General features: G+C 43.4%; 1 protein-coding gene and 1 non-coding gene across 10 annotated transcripts in view; both read left to right on the top strand.

Annotated features, from left to right (window-relative positions):
- The first annotated feature begins 318 nt into the window (after positions 1–318).
- Positions 319–18,792, top strand: part of NCAPG2 (non-SMC condensin II complex subunit G2) — a 62,025-nt gene continuing 43,551 nt past the window's right edge. The window contains exons 1-9 of one of the 9 annotated variants that reach the window (XM_033863571.2): positions 319–435; positions 2,676–2,795; positions 4,525–4,713; positions 4,955–5,069; positions 6,940–7,154; positions 8,512–8,646; positions 11,352–11,446; positions 13,787–13,856; positions 16,197–16,283. In XM_033863571.2, the coding sequence (XP_033719462.1) occupies positions 2,718–2,795; positions 4,525–4,713; positions 4,955–5,069; positions 6,940–7,154; positions 8,512–8,646; positions 11,352–11,446; positions 13,787–13,856; positions 16,197–16,283 (984 nt within the window). In that variant the 5' untranslated portion in view covers positions 319–435; positions 2,676–2,717. Of the gene's footprint in view, positions 436–564; positions 945–2,675; positions 2,796–4,524; positions 4,714–4,954; positions 5,070–6,939; positions 7,155–7,523; positions 7,675–8,511; positions 8,647–11,351; positions 11,447–13,786; positions 13,857–16,196; positions 16,284–18,792 lie in introns of those variants that run through there. The other 8 variants (XM_033863569.2, XM_033863568.2, XM_033863567.2 and 5 more) reach the window with 8 other exon arrangements.
- On the top strand, positions 12,551–12,657 carry LOC117313695 (U6 spliceosomal RNA). The gene has a single exon (XR_004528279.1). It is a non-coding gene; the product is annotated as a U6 spliceosomal RNA (small nuclear RNA).

The following is an 18,792-nucleotide window of genomic DNA, read 5'->3' as shown; positions in this document are numbered from 1 at the left end:
CATATGCGTTCACGAACACTCGTTGTCCAGTTGCTAGAGAATTCAGACATCACTTGATATATATAAAGGATGATGTCACAGTTTTATTTTGAGTCAATCTTTATGTCAGAGATTGCATCCATTTCAGTCATTTAAGGCAAGACAGATTTTGATATCAGGCTAAAAAATGTCAGGATCCGAGCTCGCGTGGAACAGGCGGGGCCCGGGTACGGGCCCGGGAGTGGTGGGCCTTGGGGGAGGGGCTACGGGCGGGGTGGGGCTCGGGCGCACACTGGGAGGCGGAGGCGCACGCCCTCCGGAGGCCCCGCCCAGACGCTTCCAGTTCTCGCGAGAGCGGCGCGTGATGACGCGCGGGCTGGCGGAGCGCGTCGAGGGCGCCGGCGCGCGGGTTTGAATCTGGTCCGAGCGCGGGAAACTGCGGGTCCCGGGGACGAGGTGAGTGCCGCGGTGCCGGCTCGCGAAGGGCTGGGGGCAGAGGCCCGGGAAACAGCGGGGTCGGGCAGGTCGGGCCCCTAGCACCACAGCCCCCGCATGGGCCGTGATCTGAGCCCGCGGCCCGGCTGGCAGCTCTGAGGTGGCCGAGGAGGTGGGCACCGGGACCGGGAGCGCGCCACACTCCGCGCCTTCCCTCCAGGACTGAATTTAGAGGATATCCAGCTTGGACCCGGGACTGACACTGGACAGGACCCCCAGCCTGGGCTGGGAACTGACCCCGTATGGGACCCCCTGAGCCCTGGACCTGGGACTGACCCGAGACGGGACCCCCCCGAGCCCTGGACCGAGGGCTGACACCGGACAGGACCCCCAGTCCTGGACCCGCGACTGACCCCAGACAGGACCCCCAGCCTGGACCTGGGACTGACCTCAGTTCCCTGAGCCTCCGTGCTCTGGGAAACCCGTCCTCAAGTATCTCTCCTACGTCTGAGATGAATGGTTTGATCCAGGTGACGAGGGTTTTCCATGGTGACAGTGTGACAGGGATCTCTTTTTAATGCTCGTCTTAATTGAGTGCCAGACCTCCTGTGTGAAGAGCACAGTGCCATGGGGACGGTAGCTGCATGGTGGGATGGTCTCTCACCTAGAAGGTAGCTCTGGCTGGAAGGGTGAGGTCTTGTGCACATAGTAGTGCGTCACTTTGAGAGAGAGAGATTGCGCGTAAGCTAAGAAATTAGTAACCCTTGAAGAACTACAGTCAGAGAGACAGTGGGGAGTGTGACAATAAGTCTGGTAGTCTAGTGGCAGTGGATTACTGTGGTTAAGACCAACATGCGAAGAATTACACTTGGAAATAGAGCAAACCAGAAAAGTTAGCAGAATCACAAAAAATCCAGGAGGGTCCCCAGTTTAAGGTATATGATTCCATGCAGTTGATCGCACCTTTTTGGAATATTGTTTATTTAAACTCTTGAAATGGCACTGGCCATTATCACTCATCAGGCTTGTTGCTGGTGGCCCTCCTGCCCGCTTAGCCAGTCACAAGTTATGCTCATAGCTCAGGCATCTGAGTTGAGGGGTGAGGTTACCACACTTCAGTGGTACTTATGTGGAGAAGTTATTTTCTATCCTTGTTGGTTTAATTTAAATGCTAAGATCTTGGAGTTCTGTATTTAAGATGACTCTATCCCCATAATTATTGCCGTTGGTACCAGTAATTTTCCATATTGCTCTCCTTATGACCGCAGGAGGTTTTCACTTATTTTTAAAGTGAGCGTCCTGTTACATGTATGGTCCATCATTTTGCTATTACTTCATTGGACTGATGTCTTTCAAACCGGGCACTGCTAGCACTAGGTGGTGTAAATGGAAAATACGATTTGTTAGGGGAAACACGGGCAGGGAGGGAGGTTGCACACAGTCCCTGAGCTCTCGTCCCGCAGGGGTGGGGAGGAGGGTGCTGTCGTTGGGAGCACCTGGTGCACACCCTAACAAGCTCCCAGGTGAGCCCAGGGCCACACTCTGCGTAACAGTGTGACTGTGACAGGGATTTTCTTGATGGAGGAATGGTGCTTTAGGAAGGAGAGTCTTCAGGATTTAGCAGCTGGCCTTGGTCTGTTCTGAGCTGACTCAGACCTGAAGGAGCATGTTGCGAAGGTGCTGAAAAGGGGGAGGAGGTGAGCCTCCTAGAGCTGTCGGGTTTCTCTTTCCTTGGTTGAGAACTGCGTTAACATTCGAAGGAAACATGATGTTATGTTGTTACTATTCTCAGGAAAGAAAACATGGAAGTTATTTTTATTTTAAATTAATTTTTATTGGAGTAGAGTTGATTTACAATGTTGTGTTAGTTTCTGCTGTACAGCAAAGTGAATCAATTATACATATACATATGTCCACTCTTTTTTAGATTCTTTTCCCATATAGGTCATTACAGAGTACTGAGTAGAGTTCCTTGTGCTATATAGTAGGTCCTTATTAGTTATCTGTTTTATACATAGTAGTGTGTATATATCAATCCCAGTCTCCCAGTTTATCCCTCCCTCCCCTTTCTCCCTTGGTAGGGAAGTTATTTTTTAGATATTATAACTTGTTTATGTCAGAATATTGTTAGAAGCTGTCTATCATCGGTGGTACAGGGATTTTCTTGCAGTTTTGGATACTAACTAATGTACCGAATTATATCTTGTAGGAAAAGGTATATTTGCAAATGCAAGTTTCAGTATGATTGTGGTTTTTACTAGGGTTACAGAATAAATGCCACATGAAAAACAGTTTGATCTGCCATGGAAAAACGTGAGACATTTGTACAAGCAGTGTCTAAGGAGCTGATTGGAGAATTTTTGCAATTCATTCAACTTGATGTAAGTTTTATGTTTAGCTTTATTGTGTTTGTGACTGTTAATGTAAGACATTTTCCTAAAATCATTATATCCACAAATGAAATATAGTCATCTCAGTGAATCCGTAGGGTCTAAGGTTTATTTAAAAAAGTAACACAAAACTATACTCAAATAGACCTGCTGATGGGCAACTACTCCCAAGTGGTATTCCCTCCTTTCTTTTAAGAGGGTTGCTGTAAGGATGCTAAGTGGTGTAGTGCAGTGTGCTTCTAATTACTTAAGTCTTTACTGACCTCTTGCTACGTGCGTGGCACAGTGAGGAAGACATCCTTTTTGTCCTCGGTTATCTCCCGGGTTGTGGTGGATTCAGGCGTGAAACTAGAGCAGGGTAAGGGCTAAGCTGGGACAAGGATGGGGAGGGTCAGGGTAGTTTTATCAGGGATCTGAATGGGCTGCGTGGAGACTTGGGGAGAGAATTCCGGACAAAAGGGAAAGACAGAGACCCTTGAGCAGCTCGGGTGAGCAGAGGAGGCTGGTAGGATTAGGATGGAGAAGTGGCCTTGGAGGGCCCTGGGGGGCTGCCCCGCCCCTTGCCTAGTGAGGAGCCCTGCCAGTTCCACCTGCCCCTCCTCTCCAGCGTTCTTAGTCTTCCCGTATTCTTTTTGCATCATTGGAGAGTCAGTTGCAGGCCATGTCTCATTATCCCTCAGTATTTCCCTGGGTTTCCCTAGAACATAGACACTCTCCCATAGAGTCACAGTAAAACCTTCAAAGAGGGAGCTGGACGGTCACCTGCAGGGTGTTTGCGGGTCTTTTTGCCCAGTCCCGTATCACACTCTGTGCTCCACTGTCTGACTTGCTGGTCTCTTTAATCCAGAGAGTTTCACAGCATCCCTTTTCATGACTGACAGTCTTGAGAAGTGCAGGCAGCAGTTCTGTGGTCTGTCCTTCCTTTACCCTTGTTTGCTGATGTGGTTAAGTTTGTTTATGCGTTTTGGAGGAACTGCGTACATAAGTGGTGTTAAGACCTCCTCACTGGGTAGAAGTAGTTGACGATTCTTGCCTGAATCGATTATTACTATGATAGCTACAAAATTGTGATTTCCCAATCTCATATTGCTTCTGTATTTATTCATTGCTATTATCAGTATGGCCTCGTTGATTCTTGTCTTATTCAAAGGGTTACTATCCCTTACTGTCGCCATTTCGGTGCTCAGATTGTACCAGATTGGATTCAGGGACGAAGTCATGGCCCATGTTAGGTTGGAGACCAGAAACTCAGCATGCAGTCCTTGGTGTGGATGCATTATTATCGGTGTTGCTTTTGTTCTTACTTTAGCGCTAGCATACTTTTGTAACCTAATTATAGACCTGGAGATGGTGGACGTCTGGATGGATTGATTTCAGGGAGGGTTTTTGCTGAGTGGGTGAAGATTACTTTAGCAGGACTGACTGGGGGGAGGAGGAATCTGCTACTTTCTGCCTGATAACCCCTTTGCTTTTCCCTTTTAAGAATGGACTTTGTGAAAACTACAGCCAAACTCTTGAACTTGTAACTAAGTTAGTGCATAAACTTTTCGTGAAAACTACAGCCAAACTCTTGAACTTGTAACTAAGTTAGTGCATAAACTTTTCGTGAAAACTACAGCCACACTCTTGAACTTGTAACTAAGTTAGTGCATAAACTTTTCGCCAAGGCTAGAACTAATTTTTTGTATTTGGAATGTAACAGTTGCTGTTTATTTTGCAGAAAGATGCTTCTGACCCTTTCAACTTAAGTGAATTGCTAGATGAATTGTCAAGGAAACAGAAAGAAGAGCTGTGGCAAAGACTCAAGAATTTATTAACAGATGTGTTGGTGGAGAGCCCGGTGGACGGGTGGCAGCCAGTGGAAGCCCCTGGTGAAGGCAGTATGGAAACAGAGCAGGGGTCAAAAATGGTAGCACTGGTCTTTCAAAAATCAATTTCCTTTTTCTTTGTTAAAAAATAATTGTTTTTTGTGTATAATTGAATTTTAAGTTAAGGAAAAATTTAAAGGTAGAAGTCAAGAATATCAGAAGTTCAGCTTTAATTCACTTTTTAGAATAAGTGTCAAATGTGGCTTGATTTTCTTTTACATTTAAAAATTAAATTTTAAGTTGATTTTAATTTACTTGTACTCTGATTTTTTTTATTTATAGAAAAAAAACATAGAAATAATTCATGCAATTACATCTGTGATTCTTGCTTCTGTGTCTGTTATAAATGAAAGTGAGAATTATGAAGCCTTACTGGAGTGTGCTGTTATATTAAATGGTAAGTTGACTCAGCTACAATGTGGCATGTGTATGAGTGGTGTCTGAGTGACACTTGGTACAAGGGACCCTTCAGCAGCGGAGAAGCGGAACTTTGCAGTCAAGCTCTTGTACTTCAGCTAAAAGAAAATGAGCAAAAGAGCATTCTTTTAGGCGCTATCCTGAGTAATTATTTAGTGTAAGCCACATATAAATGTTTCACATGGTGAAAATGTGCGTTACTGAGCAACTGACTGCTCTTTAGGGGCTTTTAGAGATGTCTTATTTGACCTTCAGGACCAAGGATAAGAGCTGATAAAGGGGAAGCAGTCTGATTATAAATTTCTCAGCTAGTGATTACTGCCAGACATTTCAAGTTAGCCCAGCATTTGTGACATTGCATTTGTTTCTTTAAGTATGTTATGAACATGACCTGAGGAATAATTATTGACTCTTAGGGGAGTTTTACTATACTAATATTTATATCATGGTACTTTTCAAATTTTAACTAAAGTGTAAAACTGTAGTTATTAGTTTAGTGGGAACACTAGTCTGAATTAATGAGAAGATCTGATTTTGTAATATTATATGTGTAAAATTATAGATATAAAAGATGCAAAAGTAACTTTTAGTAACGTTCTTTAAGAAAAATATCCCAAGTACCCTCACCTCCACTGTGTGAATCTGATTAGTTCCATGTGACAGATTCTCAGCACCACTTGGTTTATATATCTGTTTAGTATGCTGTTTTATTAAGAATTCTTGTGTTGCAATAATGTGTCTTATTAAGAAGTTACCCTAACCAGTATGAAAGTAGCTCCCAAATGCTCGTGGGTGTTACCACCAGTTTATCTTCAGTCTCCCTACATGCTTTATAAAATGATGAGTGCTAATATTGTGCATCAATCCCTTGGGCTTCCCTGGTGGCGCAGTGGTTGGGAGTCCGCCTGCCGATGGAGGGGACGTGGGTTTGTGCCCCGGTCCGGGAGGATCCCGCGTGCTGCGGAGCGGCTGGGCCCATGGGCCGTGGCCACTGGGCCTGCGCGTCCGGAACCTGTGCTCCACAGGGGGAGAGGCCGTAGCAGTGAGAGGCCCGTGTACCGCAAAAAAAAAAAATCCCCATTAATTCAGGAATTTTACATCAGAGTAATGGCATTCGGATGTCTGTGGATTACAGTTATGAGCACATTATCAGTATCTTAAATTAGTTCTTGAGCTCTTCTGTTAATAACAGTACTATAGCTTTTGTATTCGTTATAATAGTTGCTTTTACTGTTTTTCACCAGTGAGCCAGAACTTGAGGCCAACAGACTGAGGGATGGTTGTAGTGTGTTGCTGATTACTACTGCTGAGCGTTGCCCTGGGCGTCTCTACACTCAGATTTGGAGCCCAGCGTCTGCCTCTTGTAGATTAGGAGTTTGGACAACAGGCCCTCTCTGGGTCTTCCAGTTCTAAAATTCTCGGTTCTACTGGGTCTGCTTTTTTTTTTTTTTTTTTTGTGGTACGTGGGCCTCTCACTGCTGTGGCCTCTCCCGTGGTGGAGCACAGGCTCCGGACGCGCAGGCTCAGCAGCCATGGCTCACAGGCCCAGCCGCTCTGCGGCATATGGGATCTTCCCGGACCGGAGCACGAACCCGTGTCCCCTGCATCGGCAGGCCGACCCCCAACCACTGCACCACCAGGGAAGCCCTGGGTCTGCTTTTATAACAGTGGAAAACAATTTTGTAATTAACACCATTTGTTTCTCATAACTAATGTGTACAAATCTTTGGCAAGTTAAACATAAGCTAATATTTGCTTGGCAAACCTTTTAAGCCATAGTGCTCTACACAGCTGAATATGGCCTAACACTGGTTCACTTTACTCATCGCGCAATGACTGCTCCATTGTAGGTATTTTGTATGCGCTACCTGAGTCTGAACGAGAGCTACAGGGCTCCATCCAGGATCTGTGTGTGATGTGGTGGGAGAGAGGCCTTCCTGCCAAGGAGGACATGGGGAAGACTGCTTTCGTCATGCTGCTGAGGAGAAGTCTCAAGACGAAAACAGTGTGTTCGCTTTCTAAAGTACATGCTGCGTGTTACTTGAAAGTGCAGGTGTTTATACCAGTTAGTAATTGTGTTTGCTTGCGAGAGGCCTGGCCCAGGGGCTTTCAGTTAGGGTTTTGCACTGGAGGATATTCAGAGGTGGGCAGTCGAGGGTGGGCAGAGGCTCCACGTGTGGTCGTACGCAGGCTTTCTCCCCGTCTTCCTCGGTATGTGGCCTTTGAGAGGCTGTCCCCATGGTGAGAATTGCTCAGGGAAGGACAGAAGGGGGTGGGGTGGTCAGGGAGGGCCTGCAGACCCGAGGGGGCGCTGGGCAGGAGGGCAGCCAGGGTGGGGCTGTGGACTGCAGCCCAGGCCTGAGGAAGCTTCGGCGGGGCCAACAGAGGGCATGGTGGGGGTCGAGTGTAACTTGGGCTGTTTCTCATCCTTCAGTCTTTGGTATACAATTCAGAAATCCAGAAAAAGAGCAGTATTTTTCCCTGATCAAACAACGGCAGATACTTATGTTCATCTTAGAAAATTGGGCAAATGAAGAAGAGGGAAAATGAGGAAGAGAAAAATCGTCCATAATCCCACAGCCAAGGTGACCCTTGTGATTCTAGGGATCTTTGGGGATTTCTCTTTGACCGCCCTCCTCATATCTGTACTTACTTGTCACAGGTTCCTACAAAGGTACCTACAAAGTGAAATTTGTAGGTCAGTGGCTTTGAACTTGGAGCTCTTGGTACACATTGCCAACAGCTTTCTGTAAAGCTCGCAGCTGGTCCCGTTCTTACCACCTGTGGGAGAGTCCGTCTCACTGTGGGCTCCCAGGAGCAGTCAGCTATATGGCAGAGAAGAACATTTTTGGCTATGTCCTCAGCTAGTGCTCTGACTTTCTCTGCTGGCCATAGGAGTGATTTGAAAAATCCTGGTTTGTGTCAGAACTTAGCCTTAAGCCATCACTGGTTTGCCTTTTTAAAATCCATTTTCACTGCCCTTTTTGTTCAGCTTTTAAATCAAGACTCTCTTTAACGTCTTCCTTATGTTCTACACCTGTGCCTTTACCACAGTAGCCGCTAGCCACACAGGGCCATTTACATTTCAAGTTAAGAAAGTTAAAGCTTTGTTTCCTCGGTGGCACCAGTCCCATGTCAGTTGCTCCATAGCCGGCCGTGGCTGATGCTCCACACTGGCCAGCATAGACTCATCCTCGTCGCACAAAACTGGCGAGCAGCACTGTCTGTCAACGTCTCTGCTTGCTTTTGCCTAGGTTTTAAGAAAATGTTCTCTAGAGCTCCATGTGCAAATTTTAAGACGTTTTCTCTTGTCATTAGTTCTTTCTTTGATGATACAAAATAGTCTCATAGTTATTTTGAAATGTGACCTTACCCTTTATAAAAGAAAAACTCAGGCGTTTTTCTTTTCATGTCATTCCCAGGGTGCAGACATCTGTCGGCTATGGCGTATCCATCAAGCTTTATATTGCTTTGATTATGATTTGGAGGAAAGTAGAGAAATTAAAGACATGCTGCTCGAGTGCTTCATAAATGTTCATTATATCAGAAAAGAAGAGGTAAATGGTTTTTCTTTTTTGGTGTGTTTGTGAACTGCTTTTTAATGGAAGTTTTTCTTAAGTTCATGTGTTTGCTGTTTGCATCATGCTCAGTGTATTAATAAAAGAGTCAGCTTAACTATCAAGAGCTATTGTATTTTTTGCAATTCATTTTTACTGCATGGCAGTGTTAAGCAAACGTTTTCCAAGTCCTTGCGTATTTCATCATTAAATCAGAAGGTAACAGGTGGCTGTGGGAATCCTGGGGGAACCATGATTGCATTTTAAATTAAAAATGAATAAAAATAAGGTTGAGCAAGCACTTCCCCATGGATCTGACCCTCTGCCCTAATTCCAGGTTAATTGGCATATAACTCAAACCCATCATCACACAGTATTCTTGGTTTCTTTTTCCTACCCATCCAATAAATCCAAAGAGAGACTTCTGGCCCAGTGCTACATTGTCCACTGGTGGTGACTCCCACATGTGGCTATTGAGCAGGCTCATGAAATGTGGCCAGTCCAGTTGTGGCCTTGAGTGAAAACTACACACGGATTTGAAACTTAATACGGGAAAAGAATGTTAAATATCTCACTAATAATTTTTATATATTTATTACATATTTAAATGATACTTTGGATATATTGGACTATATAAATATATTATTAAAGTTAATTTAATCTTTTTTACTTTTATTAATGTGGCTACCAGAGGATTAAAAATTGCAGAGTGGCTTGTCTGGTTCTCTTGGACATGTTGGTCCGTTGTCTTAGGAGTTTTCTGTAGTTGTTGTAGATCGACTGTATCTCCATGCGGGGATGCAAAGCCCATTTGTTTATTATAGAATGTAGCCTTCTTCTGATTACTTGTGGCCTGACAGATCTGATTGGAGGCAAAAGGAGGCAGTTGTCACCCCCCCGAAGGATGTGTGGGGAAGGACCTCCCAGAGGAGGGGGGGGCCCTAAATGAAGAGTTTGCTCAAGGTTTCACCCTCACAACTGGCCAGGGGAGCGAAGGATTTGACCCCAGTTTGCCCACTCCCCACGCACAGTCTCTGCTGGCGAGGTTAAAGGGCTGTACCAGATGACTGGCCACACTGGCCAAGACCTTCAGCTCTCAGGGTCAGAAAGGCTGTGTTCAGACCCCTGTTTGTCCACTGAGTAGGTGGTGACCTTGATCACACTCCTTTCAATCTAAGTATTTCCTTCTGTAAAATAGGAGCAGCAGGTGCCCTCTCCCAGGATTCCCTTGAGCGGCACACGAGGCCATTCATAGAGCTTTTAGTGCCTGCAGGACAGGAAGTGCCTTGATTGTGCTCTTGCTACTCTCCCATCATCATTGTTGGGAAGACGCTGGATGCATGGCCTCTGCCCTGAGTATCCCAGGGTTGTGAAATTTGGGAGAGTAAAGAAGTTACGAGTGGATTCAGATAAATAGACTTTATTTATATTGACTTATACGTAGCAGTGGATGAAGTGTGCTTGTCTCACACATACATATGTGCAGGTGTAGACATAAATATATACGCGTGTGTCTTAAAGCTCTCTCTTTTTTTAAATTGATGTGCTCTTTTGAATTTAAGATATCTAAACTTAGTTTCCTTATCAGTCATTAATTTGGTCATGTCAGTTTCCAGTCATTCTTGGTAAACAAGAAATCTCTTCTATACTCTACTGGCAAGTTACTTCCAGTAAATACTTTTTTTTAAAGTTTATTTGGCTGCACTGGGTCTTAGTTGCCACAGGTGGGATCTTCATTGCCACATGTGGGACCTTTAATTGCGGCATGCATGTGGGATCTAGTTCCCCGACCAGGTATTGAACCTGGGCCCCCTGCATTGGGAGCGCAGAGTCCTAACCACTGGACTGCCAGGGAAGTCCCAGTAAATACTTTTTAAAAAACTTACCTGTTGCAAGCATATGGTTACCCTGCCTTTTGTATCAAAGTGTGTTGTGTGTCTGTAGGACTCCAGACACTGGTGTGCTGGTAGCAGTGAGAAGGTGATGGTGCCCTTCACAGGCAAACTCTGGGCAGATGTATTTTATTCCCCCTGTAGAGAGTAAATATAATCTTCCTTTTTAGGTTCACATGTGTAATCTAGTAGTATGCATAAAAATTAATATTACATGATATATGTATGACATTTATAACTACATATAATATATGGGGACTATATGTATTTGAAGATTCTACCTTGGCAAATACTCAGCCTCTTAACTTCATAAGCCCTCGGTTTTGTCGTTTATAAAAGATGAAATGAAGTGATGTTCAGTTCCATTCCCACCCCAAGATGCTAGATTTCAAGCATTCTTTGATTTTGGGTTGTGGAGACATCAGGACAGAGCCAGAGTGAAGTGCTGATGCATCATTTAACTTGACTACTGGGCTGTGGGGTAGCTATCTGGGTCACCCTGTGGTCGGATAGGAGTAGCCCAGAGGTGCCTGCTGCTCCGCCCTCCACGGGGAGCCTCCCACCTTCTGCTGCTGCCCAGCTCGGTCCCTCCGAGGCTCCCGCCGCCATCCCCACACACGGCTGCCACCGGAAGCACTGTGCTCGAGTGCAGCTTCAGTGTGTAGATTCTAACTTAGAAGTATGGATGCTTCCTTGTTGGGTGTAGCAAACTTCAGTGTTACTACACTTTCAAAGAATGTTTGTTTTTTGGTTCCTGGGAACTTTTTATTTGGTTGCAATTTTAACATTATATTCTATTTTTTTAATTTGTAGGGAAGAAGATTTCTTAGTTCTCTCTTCAACTGGAATATAAATTTCATTAAAATGATCCATGGGACCATTAAAAACCAGTTACAAGGATTACAAAAGTAAGTATTAAGGGTAATTAATATTTTGTGCTTAGTGTGGTTTTGAAAGTTTCTATGTGACCTGACTTTTTTTTTTTTTCGGTACGTGGGCCTCTCACTGTTGTGGCCTCTCCCGTTGCGGAGCACAGGCTCCGGACGCGCAGGCTCAGAGGCCATGGCTCGCGGGCCCAGCCGCTCCGCGGCATGTGGGATCTTCCCGGACCGGGGCACGAACCCGTGTCCGCTGCATCAGCAGGTGGACTCTCAACCACTGTGCCACCAGGGAAGCCCGAGTGACCTGACTTTTAAATTATATTAATGCATTAGAAGCTTAAAAAATTATCTCTTAAACTATTATTTATTATGTACTGTTGTATCACTGGATATTTTTTTTCCTTGCTATAGGAAACCATTTTTTTTCCGTAGTGACACTGAAATTAAGATTTTACTTTGTGGTAGTTCTCTAAATAGTCAAATTATTTACCAGTTAAATTTCAGCTTCAATCATAGTAAAGCCCATGTCACTAGCACTTTTGATACCTTTGGACGTAATGTGCACTGTGCAGTTTCCCGTGGACTGAGCTATGTGGTTGGTGGGAAGAGCCCTTGGGGAAGGGGCTTGGAAGCATGCCCTTGTACGAGCTCCCAGCCTCTGGGCCCTGAGAGCATTTGGAGCTATCTGCTGGATTCACGGCCAAGTACTTAATCTGCTCCGGGGCTGAAGGAGGCTGCATTATTTATTTATTTATTTATTTATTTACTTATTTATTTATTATTGGCTGCGTTGGGTCTTCATTGCTGCGCACGGGCTTTCTCTAGTTGCGGTGAGCGGGGGCTACTCCTCGTTGTGGTGCACGGGCTTCTTATTGTGGTGGCTTCTCTTGTTGCGCAGTACGGGCTCTAGGCACGTGGGCTTCAGTAGTTGCGGCACACAGTCTCAGTAGTTGTGGCTCTCAGGCTCTAGAGCGCAGGCTCAGTAGTTGTGGTGCACGAGCTTATCTGCTCCACGGCATGTGAGATCTTCCCGGACCAGGGCTCAAACCCGTGTCCCCTGCACTGGCAGGCAGATTCTTAACCACTGTACCACGAGGGAAGCCCGAGGCTGCATTTTAAAACCAAATCCTTGTGTTTGCTTTGGCAGCGCATATAATAAAACTGGAATGATACAGAGTAGATTAGCATGGCTCCTGTGCAAGGATGACACCCAAATTCGTGAAGTGTTCCATATTTTTTACAGATTGCCTACAAACACATGAAAGGATGCTCAACGTCACTAATCATTAGAGAAATGCAAATCAAAACTACAATGAGGTATCACCTCACACCAGTCAGAATGGCCATCATCAAAAAATCTACAAACGATAAATGCTGGAGAGGGTGTGGAGAAAAGGGAACCCTCTTGCACTGTCGGTGGGAATGTAAATTGATACAGCCACTGTGGAGAATAGTATGGAGGTTCCTTAAAAAACTACAAATAGAACTACCATAGGACCCAGCAATCCCACTACTGGGCATATATCCTGAGAAAACCATAATTCAAAAAGAGTCATGTATCACAATGTTCATTGCAGCACTATTTACAATAGCCAGGACATGGAAGCAGCCTAAGTGTCCATTGACAGATGAATGGATAAAGAAGATGTGGCACATATATACAATGGAATATTAGCCATAAAAAGAAACGAAACTGAGTTATTTGTAGTGAGGTGGATGGACCTAGAGACTGTCATACAGAGTGAAGTAAGTCAGGAAGAGGAAAACAAATACTGTATGCTAGCACATATATATGGAATCTAAAAAAAAAAAACCGAATCCTCAAACTCTTGAGGTGGGCCTGGTTGCATCAGGCAGCTGTGTAAGTATGGAGCCGGGATGTGATTCTGGATCTTTGCTTGTTTACTAGAATGCTTTCTCCTGTTCCCTCATTTGCAGAATGTTTAGGTTGAACCAGCAGATTTTCCTAATTATGGATCTAAGTCAACCCTGGTATTTTAGGGCTCCCTGTACCTGAGCGAACTAGTCCGGAAAGTCCAAAATGACTTCAAGTCAAAAAGTGTACTTATATTTAAAGGCTTTTTACTTAAGGATTTGGTTCTGGGCTATGTGTCATAGTTTTATAGGAAATAATAAAGTTCTGGGGAAGCCGGACTGAGAAGGAAGAAATGGTTTGATATTTCAGTCCTCCTTCTCTGGACTTTTGTTTTCTACTTTCTGCTGCAGGTGGATAACATATCTCTGTTTTGCAAAGCACTAGTCCAAAACAGTTTCTTCTTCCCTAGGAGAGGAGAGTTCCTGAAATGATACACATTAAAAATATAATTCTTCTGACTTGCATTAAAATTTTTTGATTTTTTCTTCTAGATCTTTGATGGTACACATTGCAGAAGTTTATTTCAGAGCTTGGAAAAAGGCTTCAGGGAAAATATTAGAGGTATTTCCTTTTCGTTTTATGAAATGTTAACGTTTTTATTGTGTTCTGGTTACTAAGTAAGTAGCTACAGTAGGGCCATTTGAAACCTGTGCTGTTGCTTGTCTGTCACACTAAAGCCCATGGTGAGCGTCCTCCACGCGCATTCAAGGTCACGTCCGTGCCTGAGCACAGCCTCAAGATGCCCGTGACTCACTGTGCTGTGTAGTTTGAGTGGAATCAAGACTTTTGCCCCAGGCATTTTGGCAGCTCTAGACCTGTAGTGCCCAGCCACATGTGGCTGCCGGGCCTCTGAAACGTGGCCAGTCCAAACTGAGATGGGCTGTAAACTCACCAAACTTGGAAGACAGTGTGGGAAAAGAAGAACGTAAAATATCTCGTGGTTATTTAAAAAAGAATATTGATTGCATGTTGAAATGATAGTGTGTTGGATATATTGGGCTAAACAAAATATATTATTAAAACAAGTTTACCTTTTCCTTTTTCTGATTTTTATGTGGCATCTAGAAAGTTTAGAATTGTGTTTGTGGCTTGGGTCCTGTTTCTTCTGGCCAGTGCTCCTCGGTACCCTCTGGCCACCTCTTTCACATCATCTGAGAATTTAAAGACTGTGTTTGAATACAGCTAACCTGTAATGACTATAACACCTACATTCTGGCTGTGTAATTCACAGTCACAATTAAACATTCACAGGCTCTTTTGGAAAAAAATCAAAAGAAAGTGTCTTTGTCTGATATCCCTTATGTTTTTCTCATACTAGGTTCTTAGATGTGTTTTTTTCCTTCTGAGAGTAAAATTTTTACTCTTAAGTCATAAAGGGGTCTTTCCTCCTGGGGGAGCAGGTCCTGGACTGGTGGAGGTGGGGAGAGGGGAGGTTAACCACCGGATGTTTGGAGTTGATTTCTGCCCACTCTGCTCTCCTGCCCAGCTTAAGCTTTGGTTAACTATACTGGGGTCTACCACTGACATCTACTTCTAGAAGACTAAAACTTACCACTTCTGTTCCCCTGCTGACAACTTGTAGAATAGTTTTACAGTGTATAATTTTTTGGAGAAATGGCAGAACTGGGACAATTGTTATGCATTTTTTGCATTGCTTTATTACTGCATGAAACTTGTTCACAGGAAGGAGTATTTGTTCCCCTTTTCTCCAATAGTGGTTTAAAAAATAGGAGTTTGTAATTTAAAAGTTAATTTTGACTAGATCTGTACCAAATTAGTACTAGCAATTTGTACTTCTCAGCTTCACTCCCTTCCCTCTCTTCCCTCTGTCCCTTCAAGTTTTTAAAGCAAATTCCAGACGTGACACCTTATTTATGTGTACTTCAGTATGCATCTCTAAAAAGTATGGTTGTACAGTGCCATTATCATACTTCACAAAATTAACAATAATTCCTGCGGATTTAAAAAATTAATTGGGTCATATTTAAATTTCTCTGCTTTGTTTAAAAAATGTCTTTTTATAGTTTTTTTTGGAATCAGGATCCAGCAAGTCTCCCAATTGCATTTGCTTGTTACAGCATTTAAACCTCTTCGAGCATTCCTCACTCTTCTCTTTAAAAAAAAATGTCTGCCATTGATAATGTTGAAAAGCCTGGGTCAGTTGCAGGATGTCCATGTTCTGGTAGTTAGCTCTCAGGGGTCAACTTCTGTGGCCCAGACACTTGACTGGCAGTGCCGTGTGTCTCCTATGTCATCGCAAGTCAGACAGTTCAAAGTTAATGGAGAAGAGGTAAAAATGTTAGTAGCAAATTTTCCTTATCTCCTTCCCTAAAACCACGGAATCCTGGGTATGGAGGCAGAATGCAGGCTAACACACCAGGCCTTCACAGTCCTGGCTTGAACGAGGAGCTGCCACATCCCCGCCCCTGCCCCGCCCCTCTCTGTGGCAGCCCTGAAAGGTGGTGTTTTGGTCAGTTTGGAATCATGGCCCCCACCTTAGAGGTAGTTCATTGTCTGTTCTGGGGGGGCTCTTGGAACATATCCAGTCTTCTGAGATTATCAGGATGACTCAGGAGAGGGTGCTCCCCGGCCCCCCTCAGTCTCTGAGCCCTGTCTGGCTTGAACCAGGCTCCAGTGCCCTGCTATTTAGCACAAATGTGATATTTCATCAAATAAGACAAAGGAAACTAAAAGTTCTCTTTGGTATATGAAGATGAAAGGAATTCTAAGAGGTGTAGACTTAAAGTCGAAAAGCTCTGATGAAAGGATCCAGGCTTTTTCCCTCATGAAATAGAAGATGAACAGATCAGACGGTCCTTTTGTGCTCTAACCACTGTAATGCCTGTCCTGCCGTCTGTGGGAATGCACTCACCCAAGTTCTCGCGTTCGGTGTCGTTGCAGGCCATCGAAAATGGCTGCATCCAGGACTTCTTGTACCATGGGGTCCACCTTCCTCGGAAGTCTCCAGTGCACACCAGAGTGCGCGAGGTGAGCCACACTCTCACAGCACTTTTGAAAATCATGTCTCATCTTTTTTGTTTTCAGATAATTGTTTTTGTGAAATTTTGTTAAGCTTTCACAGGCATCCGTTAAAAGGATTTCTCGGAATCTTGATACTTGGAACCTGGGACTTTTACCCTGCCACCAAAGTTTTGATTAGGAAAACAAAGGTCTACTGTTAAGACGTCAGAACTTTATTCAAACAACTTTAATTGAATTATTCGACATAAAAATGCATAGAATCGTCACTTCCTTACTGCCGCTACCACTGTTTCCAAGAAAGGCTATTCAAGATTATCTTTTGTTATTTACTCTCATACATTACATTTCCACTTTGTATTCTGCAAACCAAATTGAGTAAATGCTGTGATAGTTTCTCTTGATACAATTTTATTTTTAAAAGGTAGTTTCAGAATTTGGATATGGATTTTATCCTCATGTTGTGCGTGATCTGACTAAACAAGGCTCTGCTGTCAGTGTGGTTATTACACTGATAGGAGTTGGCTAATCACAGTGACCCTGGACTGACTAAACAGGGCTCTGCTGTCAGTGTGGTTTTTACACTGACAGGAGTTGGCTGATCACAGTGACCCTGGGGAAGGAATTGGAAGGTCTGGTCTGTGGTGCTGGTCAGTGCCCTAATCCAGGGGCGACGCCTTCTTTGCTTTCTGTTAGTCTTGGCAACTGTGTGTCAAGCTAAGGGAAGAAAGGCTACCTCTTCATTTTTTTGTATAGTGAAACTATTATTTGTAGGACGTAAATTTACTAATTATATTAAGTTTGAATGGACAAAAAACATTTCTTTTATGTTTTTGATGATTTACTTTGTATTATCCAAAGATAAAGAACCAGGGGTAAATATATCCACGTGCCCCTTCCAAGCCCCCAGCACACACACAGCCCCAGGTGCTTCATAAGCTGTAGGACAGTTGGGGTCACTTACTTCATGTGTATGATTTGGCGTTTCAGATTCTATTTAATCATAAAGAATAACGTCATGTTAAACTGTACAGATGTGTGGTGTAGTTGCTTCACTCTTGGACCAAATAACTAAAGACTTTTTCATACCTGATTTTCTGCTGTGATAGTGTGAGTGATTAAGGTATTATAAGTATAGGTATCATCATTTGTTAAATTTATGGAAAAATGCACAGAAGGAATTGAAAGGCAGAATATTAGATTTCACTTTTCAAATGAAATGTATTCCTGGACTCCAAGTAATTGTTCCTACTGCTTATAACACATTATAGCTTCTTTCTCAAATCCTTTTTTTGATAAATATCAAATTTACCTGATAAGTCATTTTATTGCTATATTGAAAGAAGCTTCAGGAAATACCTTAGGAGTCATTTGAAAGTAAGAAATCGTCATATCGTTGATGAAAATCTTCTAAAATTAGGTAGTAGTAATGGTTGCACAACTCTGAATATACTAAACCCCACTGAACTATATACACTTTAAAAGAGTGACTTTTATGGTATGTGAATTGTATCTCAGTACAGCTGTTTAAAAGCTTTCTATGAAGTGAGTATACCATTGATAACAAATTAATATTGTACACAGAAAGACAAATGATAGACTAAAATCTCCTAAATGAAAAATTAACAATCAGAAAAAAATAATCCCCAGATTGTAGTTTTTAGGGCAAAATTGATTCAAGTTTGCTTAAAGTATAGTCTGTAGTTTTATAGCCTAATTTAAAATTTTTTTCCATTTTTCATTAATATAATTTTAGCTCCAAGAGTTGTGAATTAAGGAAAAAGGCAACATTGATTGTTGTTGGGGGCAGGAGTCTGTGAAGAGTTGCTGGAAGATTCTGGCTGGTTAAAAAGGGAGTAGAAGAGAACAAAGGGATGGAGCTAAAAGAGCAGTGTGTTTTCTGATTATCCATGAGTTTGGGGATGAACTTGACATCTAAGTTAAGTTTCTCCTGGAAAGGATCACTAGGCAGTGACACCTGTTTGAGATAAAGTCACCCCTCGGGATCTGCGGGGGATTGAGTACCAAATGCACGGATGCTCCAGAGCCTTATACATCCCCGTACACTTTACATCATCTCTAGATTACTTACAGTAACCAGTACAGTGTAAATAGTTGTAAATACTATGTAACTATTATGTAAATAGTTGCTAGTACGCAGCAAATTCAAGTTTTGCTTTGAAACTTTCTGGAATTTTTTTTTTTTCCAAATATTTTCTATCCAGGCTTGGTTGAATCCACAGATGCAGAATCTGTGGCTATGAAGGGCTGACTGTATATCCTGTTTTTGAATGCCCAATATAGGTTCTTAAAACAAAAGACGGTTGTAGCCAGTGCATTGTAGAATCAGAATGGGTTGTAGAAAGCACTTAGGCTGACTCCTTTTTCATTTGACCCTGAAGGTCAGAGGTGTAAGTGACTTTTTATGAGGTTTTGTGGCTACTGGTAGAAGAGTAGAAGCTGGAACCCAAACCTTTGTACAGCCCAAGGCCGTGGGTCTTTCTCTCCACCATAGATG

Source organism: Tursiops truncatus, chromosome 9 (assembly GCF_011762595.2).
Source record: "Tursiops truncatus isolate mTurTru1 chromosome 9, mTurTru1.mat.Y, whole genome shotgun sequence".
Lineage (NCBI taxonomy): Eukaryota > Metazoa > Chordata > Mammalia > Artiodactyla > Delphinidae > Tursiops > Tursiops truncatus.
The sequence above is the reverse complement of the archived record's forward strand: the minus strand, read 5'-3'. Positions and strand labels throughout refer to the sequence as shown.